At 43.0% G+C, this 19,472-nt stretch overlaps 2 protein-coding genes across 14 annotated transcripts in view; one reads left to right on the top strand and one right to left on the bottom strand.

Moving 5' to 3' along the window:
• LOC138746534 (tumor necrosis factor receptor superfamily member 16-like) overlaps positions 1-19,472 on the top strand; it is a 314,868-nt gene that overhangs the window by 56,650 nt on the left and 238,746 nt on the right. The gene's annotated exons all lie outside the window — the stretch shown is intronic.
• Positions 195-14,195, bottom strand: phb (prohibitin). Its single transcript, XM_069904797.1, has 6 exons — positions 14,040-14,195; positions 8,472-8,633; positions 7,597-7,739; positions 6,280-6,396; positions 4,140-4,235; positions 195-816 (listed from the first exon to the last, which is right to left on the bottom strand). The coding sequence occupies exons 1-6, from the start codon at positions 14,125-14,127 to the stop codon at positions 601-603; spliced, it is 822 nt and encodes a 273-aa protein (XP_069760898.1). The 5' UTR covers positions 14,128-14,195; the 3' UTR covers positions 195-600.

Genomic DNA, 19,472 nt, shown 5'->3' with positions numbered 1-19,472 from the left:
TACAATAGCAGGACATCACAACTAAAATCAATTACTTCAGGACATGAATTTAAAAAAAAAACAAATTTCCTGTGCATCTTGTAAGAATCATTAAATATAATTTTTCCCACACAGGCTTATGCAAAATACAGAGTGGGCACAGAATTTCTGGAAGATTCTGTCGTTTTGTATTGAATGAACAGTCATTACAGGAGTTCAAGATTCATTGCATACTTTCAGCGATTTTAATCCAGATTTCAATGTTACATCGCACTTTAATCACAACTGCATACAATTTTACTGTAACTTTTATTACAGAAATTCTGCACTGTTACACATTATTTTGTTGGAAAATAGCTCTCACCGGCTTTCTTAAAAAAAAAAAATCGAAACCATAACTTGGATCTTAGTTATTTGTACAATTTTTTTAAGATCAGACAAACAACAGCACATAGGAAAGAATGAAAAAAACTGAACCAATTATGTATTTTTCCTAATCTAATTCTTTCCAAACTTGCTCTACCAATGTAAGTTTTGGTACTAAGACTGATTTGAGAAAAAAAAACATCTATAAAAAAGAGATTTAACTATTTTGGAAACAATCCATCTTGACGTTCTTTGTTAATGTGGGGGCAACTGGAGTAATGTTGACTGACCAGATGGTAAATAGGTTATGTTGCGGGACCTTGAGAGCTGGAAAGCAATATCCTCTGCAGCTTCCAGTTTTCTCAGTTCAATCAAACCATCCCCGACTTGAGAGAGGGAGTTTGCTATCAATTCTGCAGCTTTGGCGTCCCCTTCTGCAGCGATAACTGCTGCTTTCTTCTGCTGCTCAGCCTGCCCAACAAAACGTTACATGGTGTTACAGCTCAAAAATTGTTTCATTTAATCTGGACCTCTCTGTATATTTACCCAGCCTCCCTCTCCCCCCCAACTGATTTTATGATACAGGTCGAGTATCTCTTATCCAAAAGGCTTGGGACCAGATGTTTTTGTAATTTTTGGGTTTGATGCAGGACAGTAACATCAGCAGAATTCCTGCATCAGCGGTTAAACAGGCAGCAACAAACAATGGCACCAACATGACAGGACAAGAGGAAAATTCACATGAAATAATATTTGGCACCTACCAAAAAAAAACACCTTGATCTCTGCTTACAAAAGAAGACCACCCCCCCCCCCCCACTGGTCCTCAACCACCTCCCCACCGTCGCCGCCGGCCCTCGACCACCGTCGCCGCCGGCCCTCGACCACCGTCGCCGCCGGCCCTCGACCACCGTCGCCGCCGGCCCTCGACCACCGTCGCCGCCGGCCCTCGACCACCGTCGCCGCCGGCCCTCGACCACCGTCGCCGCCGGCCCTCGACCACCGTCGCCGCCGGCCCTCGACCACCGTCGCCGCCGGCCCTCGACCACCGTCGCCGCCGGCCCTCGACCACCGTCGCCGCCGGCCCTCGACCACCGTCGCCGCCGGCCCTCGACCACCGTCGCCGCCGGCCCTCGACCACCGTCGCCGCCGGCCCTCGACCACCGTCGCCGCCGGCCCTCGACCACCGTCGCCGCCGGCCCTCGACCACCGTCGCCGCCGGCCCTCGACCACCGTCGCCGCCGGCCCTCGACCACCGTCGCCGCCGGCCCTCGACCACCGTCGCCGCCGGCCCTCGACCACCGTCGCCGCCGGCCCTCGACCACCGTCGCCGCCGGCCCTCGACCACCGTCGCCGCCGGCCCTCGACCACCGTCGCCGCCGGCCCTCGACCACCGTCGCCGCCGGCCCTCGACCACCGTCGCCGCCGGCCCTCGACCACCGTCGCCGCCGGCCCTCGACCACCGTCGCCGCCGGCCCTCGACCACCGTCGCCGCCGGCCCTCGACCACCGTCGCCGCCGGCCCTCGACCACCGTCGCCGCCGGCCCTCGACCACCGTCGCCGCCGGCCCTCGACCACCGTCGCCGCCGGCCCTCGACCACCGTCGCCGCCGGCCCTCGACCACCGTCGCCGCCGGCCCTCGACCACCGTCGCCGCCGGCCCTCGACCACCGTCGCCGCCGGCCCTCGACCACCTCCCCGCCGGTCCTCGATCACCTCCCCACCGTCGCCGCCGGTCCTCGATCACCTCCCCACCGTCGCCGCCGGTCCTCAACCACCTCTCCACCGTCGCCGCCGGTCCTCAATCACCTCCCCACCGTCGCCGCCGGTCCTCAACCACCTCTCCATCATCGCCGCCGGTCCTCAACACCTCCCCACCGGTCCTCAACCACCGTCGCCACCGGTCCTCAACACCACCCCACCGGTCCTCAACACCTCCCCACCGGTCCTCAACCACCTCCCCACCATAATCCACCCAGACATTTTACAATTGCAAATTGTAGAGCCAGAGGTTCCTGCTCCTGCCTGGGAGCCCGAGGCGACTTCTTTGATGCAGGCAGCATCGGACCTGATGCTGAGAATGGAGTCACCATCACCGACTGCCCACAGCCTTTGCTGACGACTTGGACCCAGCTCTACTTGGCATCTTCCCAGCCAAAAGGAGGGATTGTTTTATATTTACTGTATTGTAATCAAACTGACGCCAATAGAGCTCCAGAGCCCCACATGGGCAAGTCAAGTGTTGAATATTTTTCCACTTGTTGGTGCTAAAGTTTTTTTTTGGAGGGGGTGGGGGGGGGGTTTAGATCTTTTCGGTTTTTGGATCTTCGGATAAGGGGTACTCAACTGTATCTGCATGTTCTATTCCCTTCTCCCTCAATATTTTTTTTAACAAATACAGCAATGATAACAGACCCTGCCGCCCAATCACATAATCAATTAACTTTCAAACTTGAATACATCTTTGGAACTTGGGAGGAAACTGAACACCTGGGGAGAATGTATAAACTCCTTGTAGATTTATCTAACATGCCCTAAAGGAATCTCTTCATTTTAACTATTCTATGGAATAGGTAATTCCATATTCAAACCATTTACTCTACACCACTTGCAGTTAATTGCTAATTAGGTTACTATCTTGAATTAAAAGTAATTCTAGTAATGGATTGAAATTGGGTGTTTTTTGAATTTAAATGTAGGCATTCAGCACGGTAACGGGCCCTTCCAGCCCACGAGTCTATGCTGCCCAAATACCCCAATTAACCTGCAACCCCTGTACATCGAACACAACAGCACAGTACAGGCCCTTGGAAATATCTCCCAAATTCTTTATTAATAATGTTTAAAAAAAAGTCTTAATGGATAATTCGTAAGAGGTGAAGGATCCCAAAACATGCAGAGGACCTCAAAAACAAAAGCGTCATTGGTTTTCATCAAAATTTGCTACATTTGCAATTAAATAGGCGGCACAGTTAGCGCAATGCTATTACAGTGCAAGCGACCTGGTTCAAAGCCAGTGCTCTGTCTGGAAGGAGCTTGTACCCTCTCCCAGTGTCTGCAAGGGTTTCCTCCCACCTTTCAAAATGAGAGGAGACTTGATAGAGGACTATAAGATTATGAGAGGCATGATAGGGTGGACAGCCAGCACCCGTTTCCCAGGACAGGAGAAGCAAACACCAGAGGACATATGTACAGTTAAGAGAAGGAGGTTTAGGGGAGTCATCAGGGGCGTTATTTTTGTGTTGTGGGTCCCTGGAATGCCTTGCCAGGGATGGTGGCGGAGGCTGAAACATTAGGGGCACTTAAGAGATCCTTAGACAAGAACATAGATGAAAGAAAAATAGAGGGTACAGGGTAGGGAGGGTTTAGTACTTTTTTTTGTAAGGAATATGTGGGTTGGCACAACATTGAGGGTTAAAGGGCCTGTACTGTGCTGTTGTGTTCTATGTACAGGGGTTGCAGGTTAATTGGGGTATTTGGGCAGCATGGACTCGTGGGCTGGAAGGGCCCGTTACCGTGCTGAATGCCTACATTTAAATTCAAAAAACACCCAATTTCAATCCATTACTAGAATTACTTTTAATTCACGGTAGTAACCTAATTAGCAATTAACTGCAAGTGGTGTAGAGTAAACCGATTGAGTTCACCATATTAGAATGAATGATTGCCCACGCTGACCAACTTGCACATCAACCATAAAACATCTTATAAGTTTTACTCTTATAAATGATTCGTTTTCCTGCTTGGATTGCAAGTACACCACCCTGTGTAGTAACAGAAGCTCTCAGCACTTACCTTTTCTACAATAAATCTGGCCCGCTCAGCTTCCTGTTGTGCCACCTGTTTAAGCTCCACAGCTTCAGTGAACTCTTTCCCAAAGGTTAAATGAGTCTGAAGGAGAATAAAATGGGTACGTGAGATTAAGCTCCACAGCTTCAGTGAACTCTTTCCCAAAGGTTAAATGAGTCTGAAGGAGAATAAAATGGGTACGTGAGATTAAGCTCCACAGCTTCAGTGAACTCTTTCCCAAAGGTTAAATGAGTCTGAAGGAGAATAAAATGGGTACGTGAGATTAAGCTCCACAGCTTCAGTGAACTCTTTCCCAAAGGTTAAATGAGTCTGAAGGAGAATAAAATGGGTACGTGAGATTAAGCTCCACAGCTTCAGTGAACTCTTTCCCAAAGGTTAAATGAGTCTGAAGGAGAATAAAATGGGTACGTGAGATTAAGAAATAAATGATACAAAGATCTGGGAGATCAACTTCCCCAGTCAAAGAATGTATAGTCGTTGTAATTCATGATCAAGGATGAGGGAGGCAGGATTTGCTTTAGTCATTTTCCATCTTGCATTTTTAATTCAGAAATTCTTCCAGGGTTTGTGAGATAACTGTTCCATTGCTGAGTGGCAGGTTGTCGTGAGTGGATTTTGAAGGAGAGAGCAAGTCAAAAATAATAAAAATTACTTTCAAACCCTCAGTCACATAGGAATTGATTTTTATCCTACACCAAATAGACACATCCCTTATCGCCTCAGTTAAGGTAATTAACATTTAACCAAAACTGAAGAATTTCACATTAAATTCTCACAATTTTTTTTCCCATTGACAAAATCTAATTACGTAGAACTAGCAAATGCCAGATTTCAGATTTATTGTCAGAGTACATACATGACTACAGATCTTCAAATAATTCAATCCATTATCCTTCCTCCTCCCTACGGTCAAATGCTCTTTTCCACATCCAAGTAAAACCCCTGGAATCCCCTGGTAGATTCAAGAATTGTCATGTAATAAAACAGTGTCATATTACACGAAATTGCTTTTTGTCTGCTGTAAGGCAGACAGATTTGCCATCAGAAGAGAAGAAAGAGAGTTCCCCCAGAGTCACTCACTGAGTGTCTGGGGATTCGCCCCCAGTGCTCTCGCAGCTTCCAAGGCCAAATCATCGGCAACCTGAGCTCCAGATCAAACCTCTCATACCCTTAGGAACCCTTCATCACCCCTTCGCATCCCGGATCCGTCACCCCTCCAGCCAGTTTTGAGCCAGCCTCCAGCAAACCGCAGCCCCTTGACCACAGACCCAGCCTGTGCGGGTCCTTCAGATGCAAAATCTCTGACTGTCCGCTGCCGTGGTCAATGTTTCGCGAGTCCGATGCCGAATAAATGAATTTTTTGGTTGCCTGACATTGCGCGTTGCACAATTGGCAAACTAATGGCGAGGCACGTCAATTTAAAACCTATTTATTTTTCTGCGATTTTGTTGCCTGTTGCTTGAACAGTGGTTTTATAATATACTTATTTATTATGCTATCGCAACACATTTCACAAATGATCATTAGAATATGCATTTTGAGGTCATTAATTTTTGATGAATGATATATATATACACCACTATTACTTCAATCTCGTTCAAAAATCCAAATCGTGCTGAGGTCTGGATACCAACTAAATTGAATTAGTAAAATTAACACAGGACAGCTTTAACAAGAGCACCAAATCACAATATTTTTGCAGGCATCTTTCAAATGAAGCAATAAGCAGACACTGTACACATTAAACTGGGAATAAAAATCAAATGGAACTGAATTTACAAGTTCTTGCAGTATTAATATTAAAACCAAATTAACTGTTCATTATAATAATTATTACCATTTCTGTATGGAGAATCTTAAGAGTAACCTAATTCTAGTCCTTTCTACTGAGTTGCTTAACTGTCCAGCAATTATCTGATTAAACTTTCACCCCACAAGAGTTCCAGTAACTCTTCTCTGAAAAATTGAAATTTCTCATGAAATTATACTCTGTCCCATGAAAGACCTCGACAAAAACTAAACTGAACTTTCCTTCTGCAAGAAGTTGAACTAATGAAACACTATTAAGTAATTGAAGCAGCAATAAAAAGGCATGGAAGAAATCAGATGAAAATGTAAATATTACCAGTGAGACATCATCCAGGATGAGTCCAAAAGTAGCAGCCCTCTCTGTCAAATCTTCGCTAACCTGTCTGGATACCAGCTCTCTTTGTGTGATTAACTCGCCAGCATCAAACCGGGCCTGGAAAGTTTACAATTATGCATTGGTTTAAGTTGGAGTCACCATAAATTAGAGCACATTCACCAACAACAATATGTAAAAACTGAATGGTTATTAATCACACTTGTAGAAATGCATGGAAGCGATTCAGATTTTGAAATACTACAATTCCTGATTAGCAGGTGGAAAAACTAGACATTAAATGGGTGCTCAAACTGAGAAAAAAATCAGATAAAACAGTAAGAGGTTTGACAGCAGCCTAACTGACAGTATAGACAGGCAGTGCCAAATGGTTTATTTCTGTGTTATATGTACCGTCTGAAAACTTGATCAGCGTGCATGAGTTGGGCCAAAGGACTTGCTCCATGCTATATGACTTGGGTTCGATGATGAATAATCATTTTTCCCACTCAAGAATCTGTCTGCATAAGAATGCAATACAACACTTTTGTGCAGAGTTTAACTCAGTCCTCTTTGATCAGGCAAGTTAGAATTTCATTGCTGGAATCCTCTTAAGCCAGGAACAATTTGGAGGAAAGTCAAGAGTAGATGCAAGTTTTCCAAGAGAACATCAGAAAATCACTGAAATATACAGCACAAAAATAAGTGGTTTCAGCTCACCTCATTCACACCGACTTATCTCTACCTACATTAATCCCATTTGCCTGCATTAGGTTCACATCACTCGGTATTTTTCTGATCCACGTGCCAGTCCATAAACCTCTTAAATAATGTGATAATACCTGCCTCCACCATCTCATCTAACACCTTATTCCAGATCTCTACCACCTTTAAAATTTAAACTTGCCCTCAAGATCACCTCTAAATTTCTCACCTCACTTCATTTGGGTTATTTTGTAAATTCTTCTAATGTCATGACATACTTTGGATTTCACACACGTTGGACCTCCTGGCCCGATTTAAAAAAATAGTTTACTATTTCATTGCTGGGTGTTACACATTGGGTCTAACCTCGTATGGAACCTACATCCAATATCGACTTAATTGTTTTTATTGTGCATTTCAAGCTTATGACAACTTTAAGGTAAAACTATATTTTACGGTGGCAAAAGCTTTTGAGTAATAAAAGCTAAAATACAGCATTCCTATCGTGGACAGTTTAGTCTACAGAATGTAATGTGCAATAAATGTATAAGCACTTATAATTCTAAAGGATTTGCAATTATTCAGTGTCACCCAAATCATTAAAAAGACACTCACAACCACAGACTTCAGGATTTCTGTTGTGATAGACGGCAGGACTCTCTCATCATAATCTTCGCCAATGGTAGTATAAATCTTGGGTAACTGATCAGTCACTGGTCTGAAGAGAATACGCAGTGTGATATTTACATTCTGTAAATCTGTAACACAGAGAAACAAAGTTGGGCAAGTCAAGATCATTGTGTAACTAACAGCCACTCCACTCTTAACGCAGCAAACTTCTGTAATAAGTGTGAAGGAATAGCAGAAATCATTTTCAATTTGAGATGCAAGTCTACTCATTTTGACAAATATCTATATTGACATCCTATCAATTTAGCAGCAGATAAATTCTTCACATTCTCAGTACAGCTATTCCCCTGAGTTATGTTCTGACTGACCCCAAAATGGACCAAGTCCATTCTGACTGGCCCCAAAATGGACCAAGCTGGGCATATGTTGGCATGGCACATAGGAGTCGTATACTTGTACAGCATTTTTTTTTATCCTCCTCAATATATAATGGAAGTTAATCCAGCACGAAAATCGTTAGATTGACTTGAATAACACGCCCTTACCGAATGGAAACAGAGCAAAAACAGACGCTGTGATGTACACAATGCTGGAATATCGTCTGACAGTCACTATCGTACGCACGCAAGTGTTAGTGGTGGTGGACGCACAACCAAGCGTAATTTTTATATTTAACCTACTTTTTCTTAATTTTAAAAATTTATACAGTTTTTTTTTCGGTTGTATCGTAAGTCTCATAGGTTCTAAGTAGGGGAGAGGCTGTGTATCCCTAATTAATCTTCAAAAACATTATAATTTACAACAATTAACATTGTATCAATCCCATTGCATAATAAACCAAAATAAATATATGTGCTTACCTTTGCTACCTGTGATAACTGGAATATTTCGTGGTTGTGATCGGCAGTCAAATATAATTGGTCTTTGCACCCACGGAATAAGGAAATGTGTACCTTCACCGCTAACTAACTCTTGAACACCACGAAATCGATCAAATATCACAGCCCTGTGTCCAGCATCAACTGGGAAAATAAAAGCCAGGTATTACATTTAAAAAAAGGATTGGAGGCTCATCTGAAGTAACAATTTATATACAATCACCTGATTTATGGAGACTGCTACAGGTTGAGAAAGGAATGGTGTCTCTGTATTAAAGTATTCGCCAATCCTTCTTCCACCTCAATTCCAATAAGATCAAGCAATTTCATTTTATACTTCCAAGAGGTGACTTTTAAATAAAGCTGTTTGGAATCTTGTGGGAGATTACCAAAAAAATAGTGCTAAAAGCTGGTCATAAACTCAAAATAGTTTTGGAGTTAATACTTCAAGTCCATTACTTATTTCTTCACTGAGATAGCGCAACATTTTATGATTTATCTGAGATTTCTAACATCTGTAGGAAATTGCTTTGGAACGGTTCTGGTCGACTCAACACAACCTTTCAACAACAGAGGAAAAGATCCAGAACTGAATTCCAAACTTAAATTAAACTCTCACCTGAGTTAGAATCCCATCTCAAGACCTGAACACAAAATGAGGTGAATACTTCAGTACAACACTGAAGTCTTTGTGAATAATTTGGAGTTGGCATTCAGGTTTAGAGATATTGCATCAACAATGAATAATTGTTAATCTTCTGCCACAATAAACAGATTAACTAGTTATTCTACCCACCATTTGAATAATTGCATAATTCAATTCTTTGACAAAAATTTTTAATTTAATTTTCAGGACTAGTTTTTGACATGGGACAGACAATCAATGATACAGTACAATTAAAATTTTTATATAACACCTCACCATGAAAGGTAACTCGATATAATTCTTATCTGCTGTAAATAATATTGTCATCAACATCAGAGCAAAAGACTGATGGATAGGCCACACTATTTGAATAACACCAGACTCTGGAAACAAGCACTCATCAAATCAAGGGATTACTGGGAAGAGAGAAAACATAAAGGAAGATCTCTAAATCTCCTTGGAAAAACAATATCCCTACTTGGAGCCTCTAGTCAATATCTGCTCAAAATGAAATAGGAGCATCTTGGATCACTGAAAACTTTGAGTCTAAGTAACCCAGCTAAAATGCCAGGAGTGTACCTCTTCTCTAACTACACAGCCTATTCAAATACCTCCTGCCCATCCATGGCAAAACCCGTTAGTTAGGAGTTGCTTTCAGCCATATCGCAGTCTGGAGAAGTAGAATGGAAGTCATCTTCAACCCACACTGAACTGCCTTGAATGAAGACAATTGGAGATGTTTAGAACTATATGAATTTCAGCCTCAAGAGGTCTTACCAGGCAGACAACAAATAAGGTCTTCAGATAGGGACAATAAAAGAGGCAGTTCATTTCAATTCACCCGAGAATTAAAAGTAAACATTTTAAAGTTGTACATCTCGGAGCAACAAAAGCAGAATCTGGTATCACAGAAATGGCCTGCATTGTCCCCCAGTCAGCCAAATTTCCAACTCAAAGCAAGACCATACATACCAGAAAAGAAGGTGCACATATGGTTAAACTGGAATATTAGACTAAATGAATATCAAATAAACTGTTAGATTGAACAATCTCACATCCAACAACTCCAATAGCCCCAGGGGCATCCACATCTTTACTATTTTAAAGCTGAATTCTGTGTGAAAGAAATGGTAAAGCACATGTAGAAAATTATAGTTAGGTCAAGTTACTAGTGAAAAAAGGAAATAATTCCTGACAAATTCAAAAGCTTTTAAAGAAGCAACTCGGCAAGTACAGAAGAAACATATGAAGAAGCCTTGAAGTTAATTCAGGCTGGCATTAGACTTCCTCTTAACCCCACCCTTGGACTCATCCACAATATCTGAAATAAAAGTAATTGAGGTATAAAAAGTTAGTTGTACAGAGTTAAACCTCTGAGATGAGACGACCTTATTGAATGACCAGAGGTTCAAGATACCTTAGGCCAGTGGTTCTCAACCTTTTTTCCCCCACTCACATACCACCTTAAGTAATCCCATACTAACCACAGAGCACCTTTTCCATTAATGCTCTGTGGATAGTAAGGGATTACCTAAGGTATATGAATGGTGAAAAGATTTGAGAACCACTGCCTTTGGCTTTATTTTAATTTTTGTTCAACCAGAAATGCTGGATAACCCTTTATTGACCCAGGATCCTACATCCCAGTTTCAGCATTGAGAAAAATACATTTTAACAACTTTAGGGCAAATATGTTGTGAAATAAATGCTGGAATTTTCAATATTTCTTATCAAGATAGAACATTATAGCATAGGTCCAGCCCACAATGTTGTGCCAACCTATACATAAAAGTCAAATTTTCTAGGCAATTTTTAATGTTAAATTTATGGGGTCAACTATTACATAGATACTACTTTTGAGAAGTTGAAATTCACAATAGAATCCAAAACACTGTATCAGAAGCAAAAGTCCAAATGATACTCTACGCAAATAAAGAACAAAAAATACAATGAATTAAAGTAATAACAGAATCTGAATATCAAACATATGTCCTACCAAAAACTATAAGAGTACATCATGAAAATCAGCAGACACCATGATTGAAGCAAAAACACAAAGGGTGGAGGTGTGGGAAGAAAGGAGGAGCTTAAAGGAGATGGGGGTTGAATAGGGAGAGGTGTGAGGGGATAGGAAATGCTAAGTGGTGGTAGAGGGGAATGAGCCTGTAGGATCCAGCAGATGTATCCAAGGTATCAGTCTGGTGGAGGATGAGGTTGGTGAGGGAGATGGCGTTGACTCTGGTATGGTGGAGGTCGGGACTGCGGTCTGTGGATGGCAGAGGCTAAGCTGAGAGATCATGACTCAGGTGTCTGGTGCTCCAGGGGTAGCCAGGGCTGAGGTGCTAGAGATGAACAATGACCTTTACAAGAGATGTATGAACAATACCAGTTTTTTTTTTGGCCAAAAATAGGAGACGACTTTGATGAGATCAACTTTTACATGAGGTACAAGGTAATTTTCTCTGAAAGGTTATAGAGTGAAGCATTCAATTGTCCTAAAAACAGTTATAACATTTCATAATTAACCCTTTTGTGGGCCAAAGTCCATATTCCAATCGCACATTTAGCATAATGGTTAGTATGATGCTGTTACAGGGCCAATGACCAGGGTTCAAATTTTGCAATGTCTGGAAGGAGTTTGTACGTTCTCCCAGTGTCTGCGTGGGTTTCCTGCCACCCTTCAAAATGTACAGGGGCTGTAGGTTCATTGGGGCATTTGGGCATCATGGGATGGTGGGGCAGAAGCTGTATGTGTAAATTTAAAAATGTTAAAAACAAACACTCCCACAATACAATCTTGCCATCTACTTTCTATTGTTACACACTACAAACTGAGCAATTATATTTCACTCAATGTGTTTTGGAAGTGGTTAAGTTAATTCAGAAAAAAATAGGACTCTTCAGTTGAGAAGACATTGTCCTCTGGATATTCATGGTTTGTCAATTCCTAGTTCCATACAACCAATTCCCTAAACCAGCAGTGTCCAAAGTATGACACTGCCTTAAGACCATAGGAACAGAAAGAGAAATAGGCTATTTAGTCCATCGAGTATATCCCACCATTCAATTATGTGCTGATCCATTCTCCTACTCAGCCCCATTCCTCAGCATTTTTTCATACAGCATGGTAACAGTCCCTATTGTCCAATTACACCCAAATGACCTACAACCCCAGCACATTTTGAATAGTGGGAGGAAATCGCAGCACCTCGAGGAAACCCACACAGTGACAGGGAGACAGTACAGTCCTTACAGACTGTGGCAATCATTGCTGCTGTAACAGCATTGTGCTAACCGCTACACTAACCATACTGTCCATAAAAAACTTTGATGCCCTGGCTAATCTTCAACCTTTACCATAAATACACCCAATGACTTGGCCTCCACAACCATGCGTGGCAACAAATTCCACAAATTTACCATCCCCTGGCTAAAGAAATTCCTACTCATTTCTGTTCTAAGTGGACATCCTTCAATCTGGAAGTTGCACCCTCTTGTCCTGGCCTTCCCGCAACATGGGGAACAATCTTTCCATATCTACAGTCCACATCTTTAAACATTCATAAATGTTTCAAATGAGCTCTCCCTTCATACTCATCGGAATGACGGCCAAGAGCCGTCAAATGTTCCTCATTGAGCATTACAGTACAGGCAGGCCCTTCGACCCATGTGCCTGTCTAAGGGTCTCTTAAATACCCTTATTGTTCCTGTCTCCACTACCACCCTGGCAATGTATTCCAGACTCCCACAACTCTCTGTATTCCTGATGTCTCCCCTAAACCTTTCTCCCTTCACTTTGTACAGATGTCCTCTGGAGTTTGCTACACCCACCCCAAGAAAAAGGCACCAGCTGTCTACCTTACCTGTGCCTCTCATAATCTTGGAGGCCTCTATCAAGTCAGCTCTCATCCTTCTTCACTCCAAAGAGAAAAGCCCCAACTCTGTTAACCTTGCCTTTTCCAATCCAGGCACAACATTCTGATAAATATCCTCTGCTCCCTCTCCATAGCTTTAACCCTGTAACAAGGTGACCAGAGATTTGGCGCTGCAACATTACCTCATGGCTCCTGAACTCTTGGACTGTACTCATTGTAATACAAGAATTGGGGGGGGGGGGGGGGGGGGGGGGGAAGAACACCTCAGAGGCATTTCACCTGCTGAAAGGCCTGGACAGAGTAGATGTGGCAATGGTTGAGTATTCTAGGATAAAAGGGCATCAGTTTAAAACAGAGAGGAAGAAGCTTTTTTTTAAAAACTTAAGAGGGTGGTGGAACTTGTTGCCACAGGTGGCTGCAGAAGCAAGGCCATTGGGTTTATTTACTTGAAGGGCTCAAGCCCAAACATTGGTTATATGTTTCTTTTTAAAAAACTTTTGCTCCATAAAGGTTTCTCCAGCATTTTGGGTTTTTAGTCCAGCCACGTTGTCTGCAGATTTTCCCCAATTTAAGGCGGAGATGGGCAGGTCGCAGAAAGCCGGGGGGGGGGGAGGAGGGGGGGGGGGGAGGAGGGGGGGGGGGGAGAGGGGGGGGGGGAGGAGGGGGGGGGGGAGGAGGGGGGGGGGAGGAGGGGGGGGGGGGAGGAGGGGGGGGGGGAGGAGGGGGGGGGGGAGGAGGGGGGGGGGAGGAGGGGGGGGGGGAGGAGGGGGGGGGGGAGGAGGGGGGGGGGGGGAGGGGGGGGGGGAGGAGGGGGGGGGGGGGAGGAGGGGGGGGGGGGGGGGGGGGGACGGCACCTCCAACATTGGGAGCTGCCGGAGGCCGGAGGCCCCAGGCCCCCCCCCCCCCCCCCCACACCCCACACCCCACACACACCGAGGGGACCAGGCTCCCAGCGGCCGAAGGTGGGCCCCGATGAGCCCGTGCCCGCCAACACGCCCGGGGAGGGAGGGAGGGGGGGGGTCTGCTCACCGTTGTAAAGCGCCGAGTTGACAATCCCTCCAGCGATGGCCAGCCCAAGGCCTAACTTCCCGACGGTTTCCAGGAGCTTCGCCGCCATTTCTCCACGGCGCCGAGGACGAGCAGCGGCACGGTCACCTCCACGCTCCCACTGCGCAGACTCGACGTCCCCTGACCTTCCGCTCAGCGGAAGTGCGCCTCGGACGATGGGAAATGGAGTTGTGCTCAGGGCAGAGGGGAGCTGAAAGAGGCAGCGAGAACTACAATACCCAGAACACTCTGCGACGCCGAGTTCGCTGAGGATGGAGGCACGTGGGACCGGGCTGCAATGTGTCTTTGCCCCGGGGATGTTTCATCATCCCACTGCTTTGGACTTTGTGAAATATATTCGCGAGCAAATCATTAACCTTTAATGCAGTTCATATATAAAGATACACGTGAGAAACACAAACTGTGCATTATTTAGATTATTCAACTGTCCCTCTTATGAAAAGACACCCAAACTGTCTCCAGTTTGCTCAGACCAGCCCAAAGCGTTGGTTATGCATCATAAAGTGCACTGTTTTGACCTGCTGAGTTCCTCCAGCTTTGTGCTTTTACTTCAACCACAGGGTCTGCAGACTTCTGTGTTTTACGTCCCTCCTTTTTGAGTTCGCACCTTGTTAGACTGAGAGATAACATGTTGCTCACCACTGGTCTCATTTTTGATCCCTGAAGCAGACTTGAGTTCTTTGCAGTGCATCGTATCGATCCAGGAGGTCATCTCTCTTCTGCCATTGAGGGCATTTTTTCCCCCCCTCGTGCACCGTGTCCTTGGAGGCTGGCAGCATTGTGGGGGACCACATACGTCTTCATGCAAAGTCTTCTTCCTACTGTCATGAGCATAGGGGTCGAAGCTTTCGGGCTCCTGTTTGGTGGTTTCTTCACTCAAGCTATCAGACTTTTAATATCCAGAGACTATTGTAACTTGTCTCTACTGTGCCTATCGTCTAGATTTTTTAATTAATTACTGTCAGGGGTACAGGGCTAATTTTTTAGGTGCCAGAGCTGACAAAATGCCTGCCATTTCCAATATCCTCTCTATATGTCACACCCACAGATGTGCTGGAGCCGCGCTCCAGTGCTCCCTGGCAGCTCTGTACCTGATTTCTATACTGTTGGCACTATTTTATTCATTTTATGTACCTTTGTGTAGGTTGTAGTCTAGTACCAATTTTTTTTTTTTTTGCTTTGCATAGTAATAGTGTAGTCTTGTGCTGTTTTTGTGTAGTCTCATGTTTTATGTAGCACCACACTGCTATCATCAGGGAAAAAGGTACAGGAGCCTGAAAACGAACACTCAGCGGCACAAGGACAGCTTCTTCACCTCCAAATGAACAATGAACCATAGACACTACCTTGCTTTGTCTTGCATTATTTATATTTATTTTGTAAGTTGGTATATATAAATATTTGCACTGCAGTGCTACTGCAATACAATGACATGTTGATGACAATAAATTCAGATTCTGATTTGAAGTCCATCATTTGATAGCCAGAATATTGCCCACCCTTCATCCCATCATTTAATTATATTAACATTCCCTGTCTTCACTACATGTAGTCTTTGAAACAGGATATTGATTCATTTCAGGCCTGGGAAAGGATTGTATTATCCCTGCCTCAAGCCATAAACTCAGCTTCAGGGGACACAAGGCATAATATAAAATGAGGGGAAATTTTGTTGTGTATAATAAAATAATACATGCAGGATGTTAATTAGTGGGATTCCATAAATGGAGAAGAGAATGTTGTGGTAATTTTGATGGACTCTTTTCTCTGTTTGGAGTTTACTATATGGAAGGATGATCAGAGGTACAACTGACTGTGGCCATCCCCTATTGGACAGCGAGCACACTAGGAACTAAGTAGGACCTGCCATGAATGTTTGTGCACTGCCGTAACACTTCCCCCTTATGGCACATGGACCAGCTGGCACTTGTTCATGCGTGTTAGAAGAAACCATATAACTATATAACCATGAAACATGGCCACGCACGGCATATAGACCCCGGGATGCCTCATTCAGCAGGTAAGTGCCCTTTCTATCCCTTAATTTGTTCTCCATTTGGGGGTGTAGGGCCTACAGATTAACGTCTGGCTCGAGGTGGCGCCGGATGGAGGACAAAAGCTGGACTGTCCAGCCTAAAACCGGATGACTGGCCACTCTAGAAAGAAGTGTTAACACCTTTGTAACACCACCTGGTTACTTCAGAATTTTGGAATGAAGGGATTAGTATATCAGGATTGTTTGATGGCTCTTGGACTGTGTGTTATTGCAAGCAACCCATTGTTAACCCAAGTTAATGCAATTATGGGAGGAACAATTGAACTATTTCATTTTAGTCAGGTTTACCAAGAACTTTACAAAACTGGTTTCCTTTGCTGGGCAGTGAGCGGTGCTTTTTCTGAATTCTTATCACATGACCTGCAAATGTTGATTGACTACTGTAGCATTAGCTTTTTGAATAACTTATTGCTTATAATGCATTGTTAAGTAATACTCGGGTGATCCCACCGCTGACACCTTGTATCATTGGGCCTGTCCATCCCTTTTCATCCTTCAAGGATTAGGTTCAGTCCATAGACTCTGAGAAGACTAAATTGTCTTTAAAGTTGACTAAAATATAATTTGATGGAAAGGTATGTAATCCAATTTCACTTTTATACCAGAGATGTGATCATCCTTCACCTTTGTATTGACTTTTTTTTAAATTTAAATGATTCTTGAGATGAGCAGTTCAAGGAAGGGAAAGAAGATGAAAGCTTTGTCACAGGATTTACAGGACAAGTCACATTCATTTATATATAAAAAAACTACAAATGTGGGAATTCTGAAATAAAAGCAAAATGCTCGTCACACTCAACAAGTCTGACAGACAACATGTGTGGAAAGTGAGAACAGTTAGCTTATCAGATCAAGTCAGAATGAAAGATTTTGTTGAGTTACAGGTGAGGGATTTTACTGGAATAGTTTTGGACCCTGACTTTTGCTGACATGTTGTGCCATATGAAGCCTTTTTTAGATTTAACATGATTTCACAGTTTGAATATAGTTTAATTGAACCTAAACCCATCCTCTGCATTGAGTTTTGGTCTAGACTCCTCCCTTCCCATTATTCAGTCTTTATCCAGATTCCTTCCTTTTTTTTCTCATACCTTGAAGAAGGGCTCCAGCCCAAAATATTGGTAATATAATGTATCTTTACCTCCTATTCCAGCTGAGTTCCTCCAGGAATTCTGTGAGCGTCTGCAGACTTTTGCGTCAACCAGTCTTATCAGCAATGAGTTAAATGATGTATTTATCAACTGCTCTAGATTCTTTAATTGCATTGGAAGTAGCTATGTTGAAAGAACATGTATTTGAGTAGGTGGGCTTGATGAATCAATTTAAAGCAGTGGTTTTCAAATTTTTTCTTTCCACTCACTTATCACCTTAAGTAATCTTTATGCCATAGGTGCTCTGTGATTAGTAAGGGATTGCTTAAGGTGGTATGAAGAAAGTTTGAAAACCGCCACTGTTTTAATCGCACCTCATTGACTCGTTATGTGCACGGTTTCATAACTCCAAAGGAAATGGGCCAATGACAATTTTTCTCAAGCAAAATATTTCAGGAACAATTGGGTCTCGAGCAGTGGTTCTCCACCATTTTTTCCCACTCACATACTCATATTGGTAGTACCAATACCTCTGAGCAGAAAGCTCCGCAAAAGGTAGTGGACACTGCCCAGTACATCACAGGCAAAACTCTTCCCACCCCCCAGAAAATCTAGGTGGAATGCTGCAAGCAATCATCAGATATCCACACCATCTGCTCTCGCTGCTACCATCAGGAAAGAGATATTAGTGTCACAAGACTCACATCCTCAGGTTCAGAACAGTTGCTACCCCTCTACCATCAGACTCCTAAATCATTGACTCCAAGACTCATTTAAGACTCTTACGTGGCACTTTATTCATTATTTAATATTTTTTCTGTATTTGCACAGTTAGTTTGTTTACATTTCTTTCTTTGTTTATATTTCTCTCTTTTATATATATATCTCTTTCTCTTGAGTACAGTTTACACTACCTATAAGTGGTCTGCAGAAAAAAAAGAATCTCAGGAATGTATGTGACGTCATGAATGTACTCTCAATAAATTTGAACTTGAATTTGAGATCAGACATGATCTTATTGAATAGTATACAAAGCTCAATGGGCCAGACAGTTTACTCCTTTTCTTATTTCTCATGTTCTAATTTCTTATGACAAATTACTTCAATGTATAAGAAAATAATGTGAGGATTCCGTCCATCCTGGAAACTCCTCCAAATGCTTGTGTTTTATCTATGTTTGGATATTGTCAGCGGGCTATTCATTCTGTTGCTTCAACCTGTCCTTAATCAACATCCACCTGCTAAATTGCTAATTTGCTTTCAGTCCACATTCTGAGGTGTTGAGGCAATTTTAGGATAATTTTAAAGTTTGTGATCTAAATGGTCAATGCAAAATTCCAAGCACTTTTTTTAAAGACTAATGATGTTAACCTTGATCAAAGCACCATTCATCCTTTTGTATAGCTATTTCATTTATGCCAAGCTATGCTGGCAGTGGGGCAGATTAAAATGGCAAACGACTTCAGTGCATAAGAAAACAATGTGAGGATTTCATCCATCAGTCAAATTTGTGTGGAATTAAGCCACAAAGTTATGTGGTAACAGTGGTATTGAGTGTCCCTTCAGAAAAAGAAAAAAGACTATTGAAAGGAATTGGTTGAAGAAAGAAGTCATTTTTTTTTTAGGAAAAGGGTTTATAGCATTAGCTTTATATTAGACAGCCCCGGGGACAGTCTTCCATTAATAAATGCCAAATATGCAAAATGCATTTAAAGTCTTTGAAATGCCATTTAACCATAAAAATCAACCTGCTGACCTGTCTACAGTGGACTTGCAATTGTGGGTGTTTGACTCATCAAGCAGTGCCCTTATTTTTATATGTTGGAGACTGACTCATCTTCCACAGCATTTTCTTGTTCTCATTGTCTGGATAACAAAGCATTTTAATTAGCAATCAAGAAGACTGAAGTAACCGCCACATGCTGAGTTTGTGAAGTGTGAACTGGAACATGGGCAATTACATTATGTACGTACATTGCAGTGATTATTTCGTAAATGAAGACTGAAGACACTCTTTGTAATAAAAGCGTCGACTGTCAAATTGCAATGGATAATTGTAATGTGCGGAATGACATCAACAATAGTCGTTGTGAAGCTGTCAAAATATCTGGAATATTCAGATCAAACAAGCGGGTAAAACCCGAAAAGCTGCAGACACGGTGGTTGAAGTTAAAGTGTTACAGAGACCTAGTGATAAGCTGTGTGGTGATATTTTATTAACTGTCTCCTCAAACAGAGGTTTACAAT

This window comes from Narcine bancroftii, chromosome 12 (assembly GCF_036971445.1).
Source record: "Narcine bancroftii isolate sNarBan1 chromosome 12, sNarBan1.hap1, whole genome shotgun sequence".
In the NCBI taxonomy this organism is placed as follows: Eukaryota; Metazoa; Chordata; class Chondrichthyes; order Torpediniformes; family Narcinidae; genus Narcine; species Narcine bancroftii.
The sequence above is the reverse complement of the archived record's forward strand: the minus strand, read 5'-3'. Positions and strand labels throughout refer to the sequence as shown.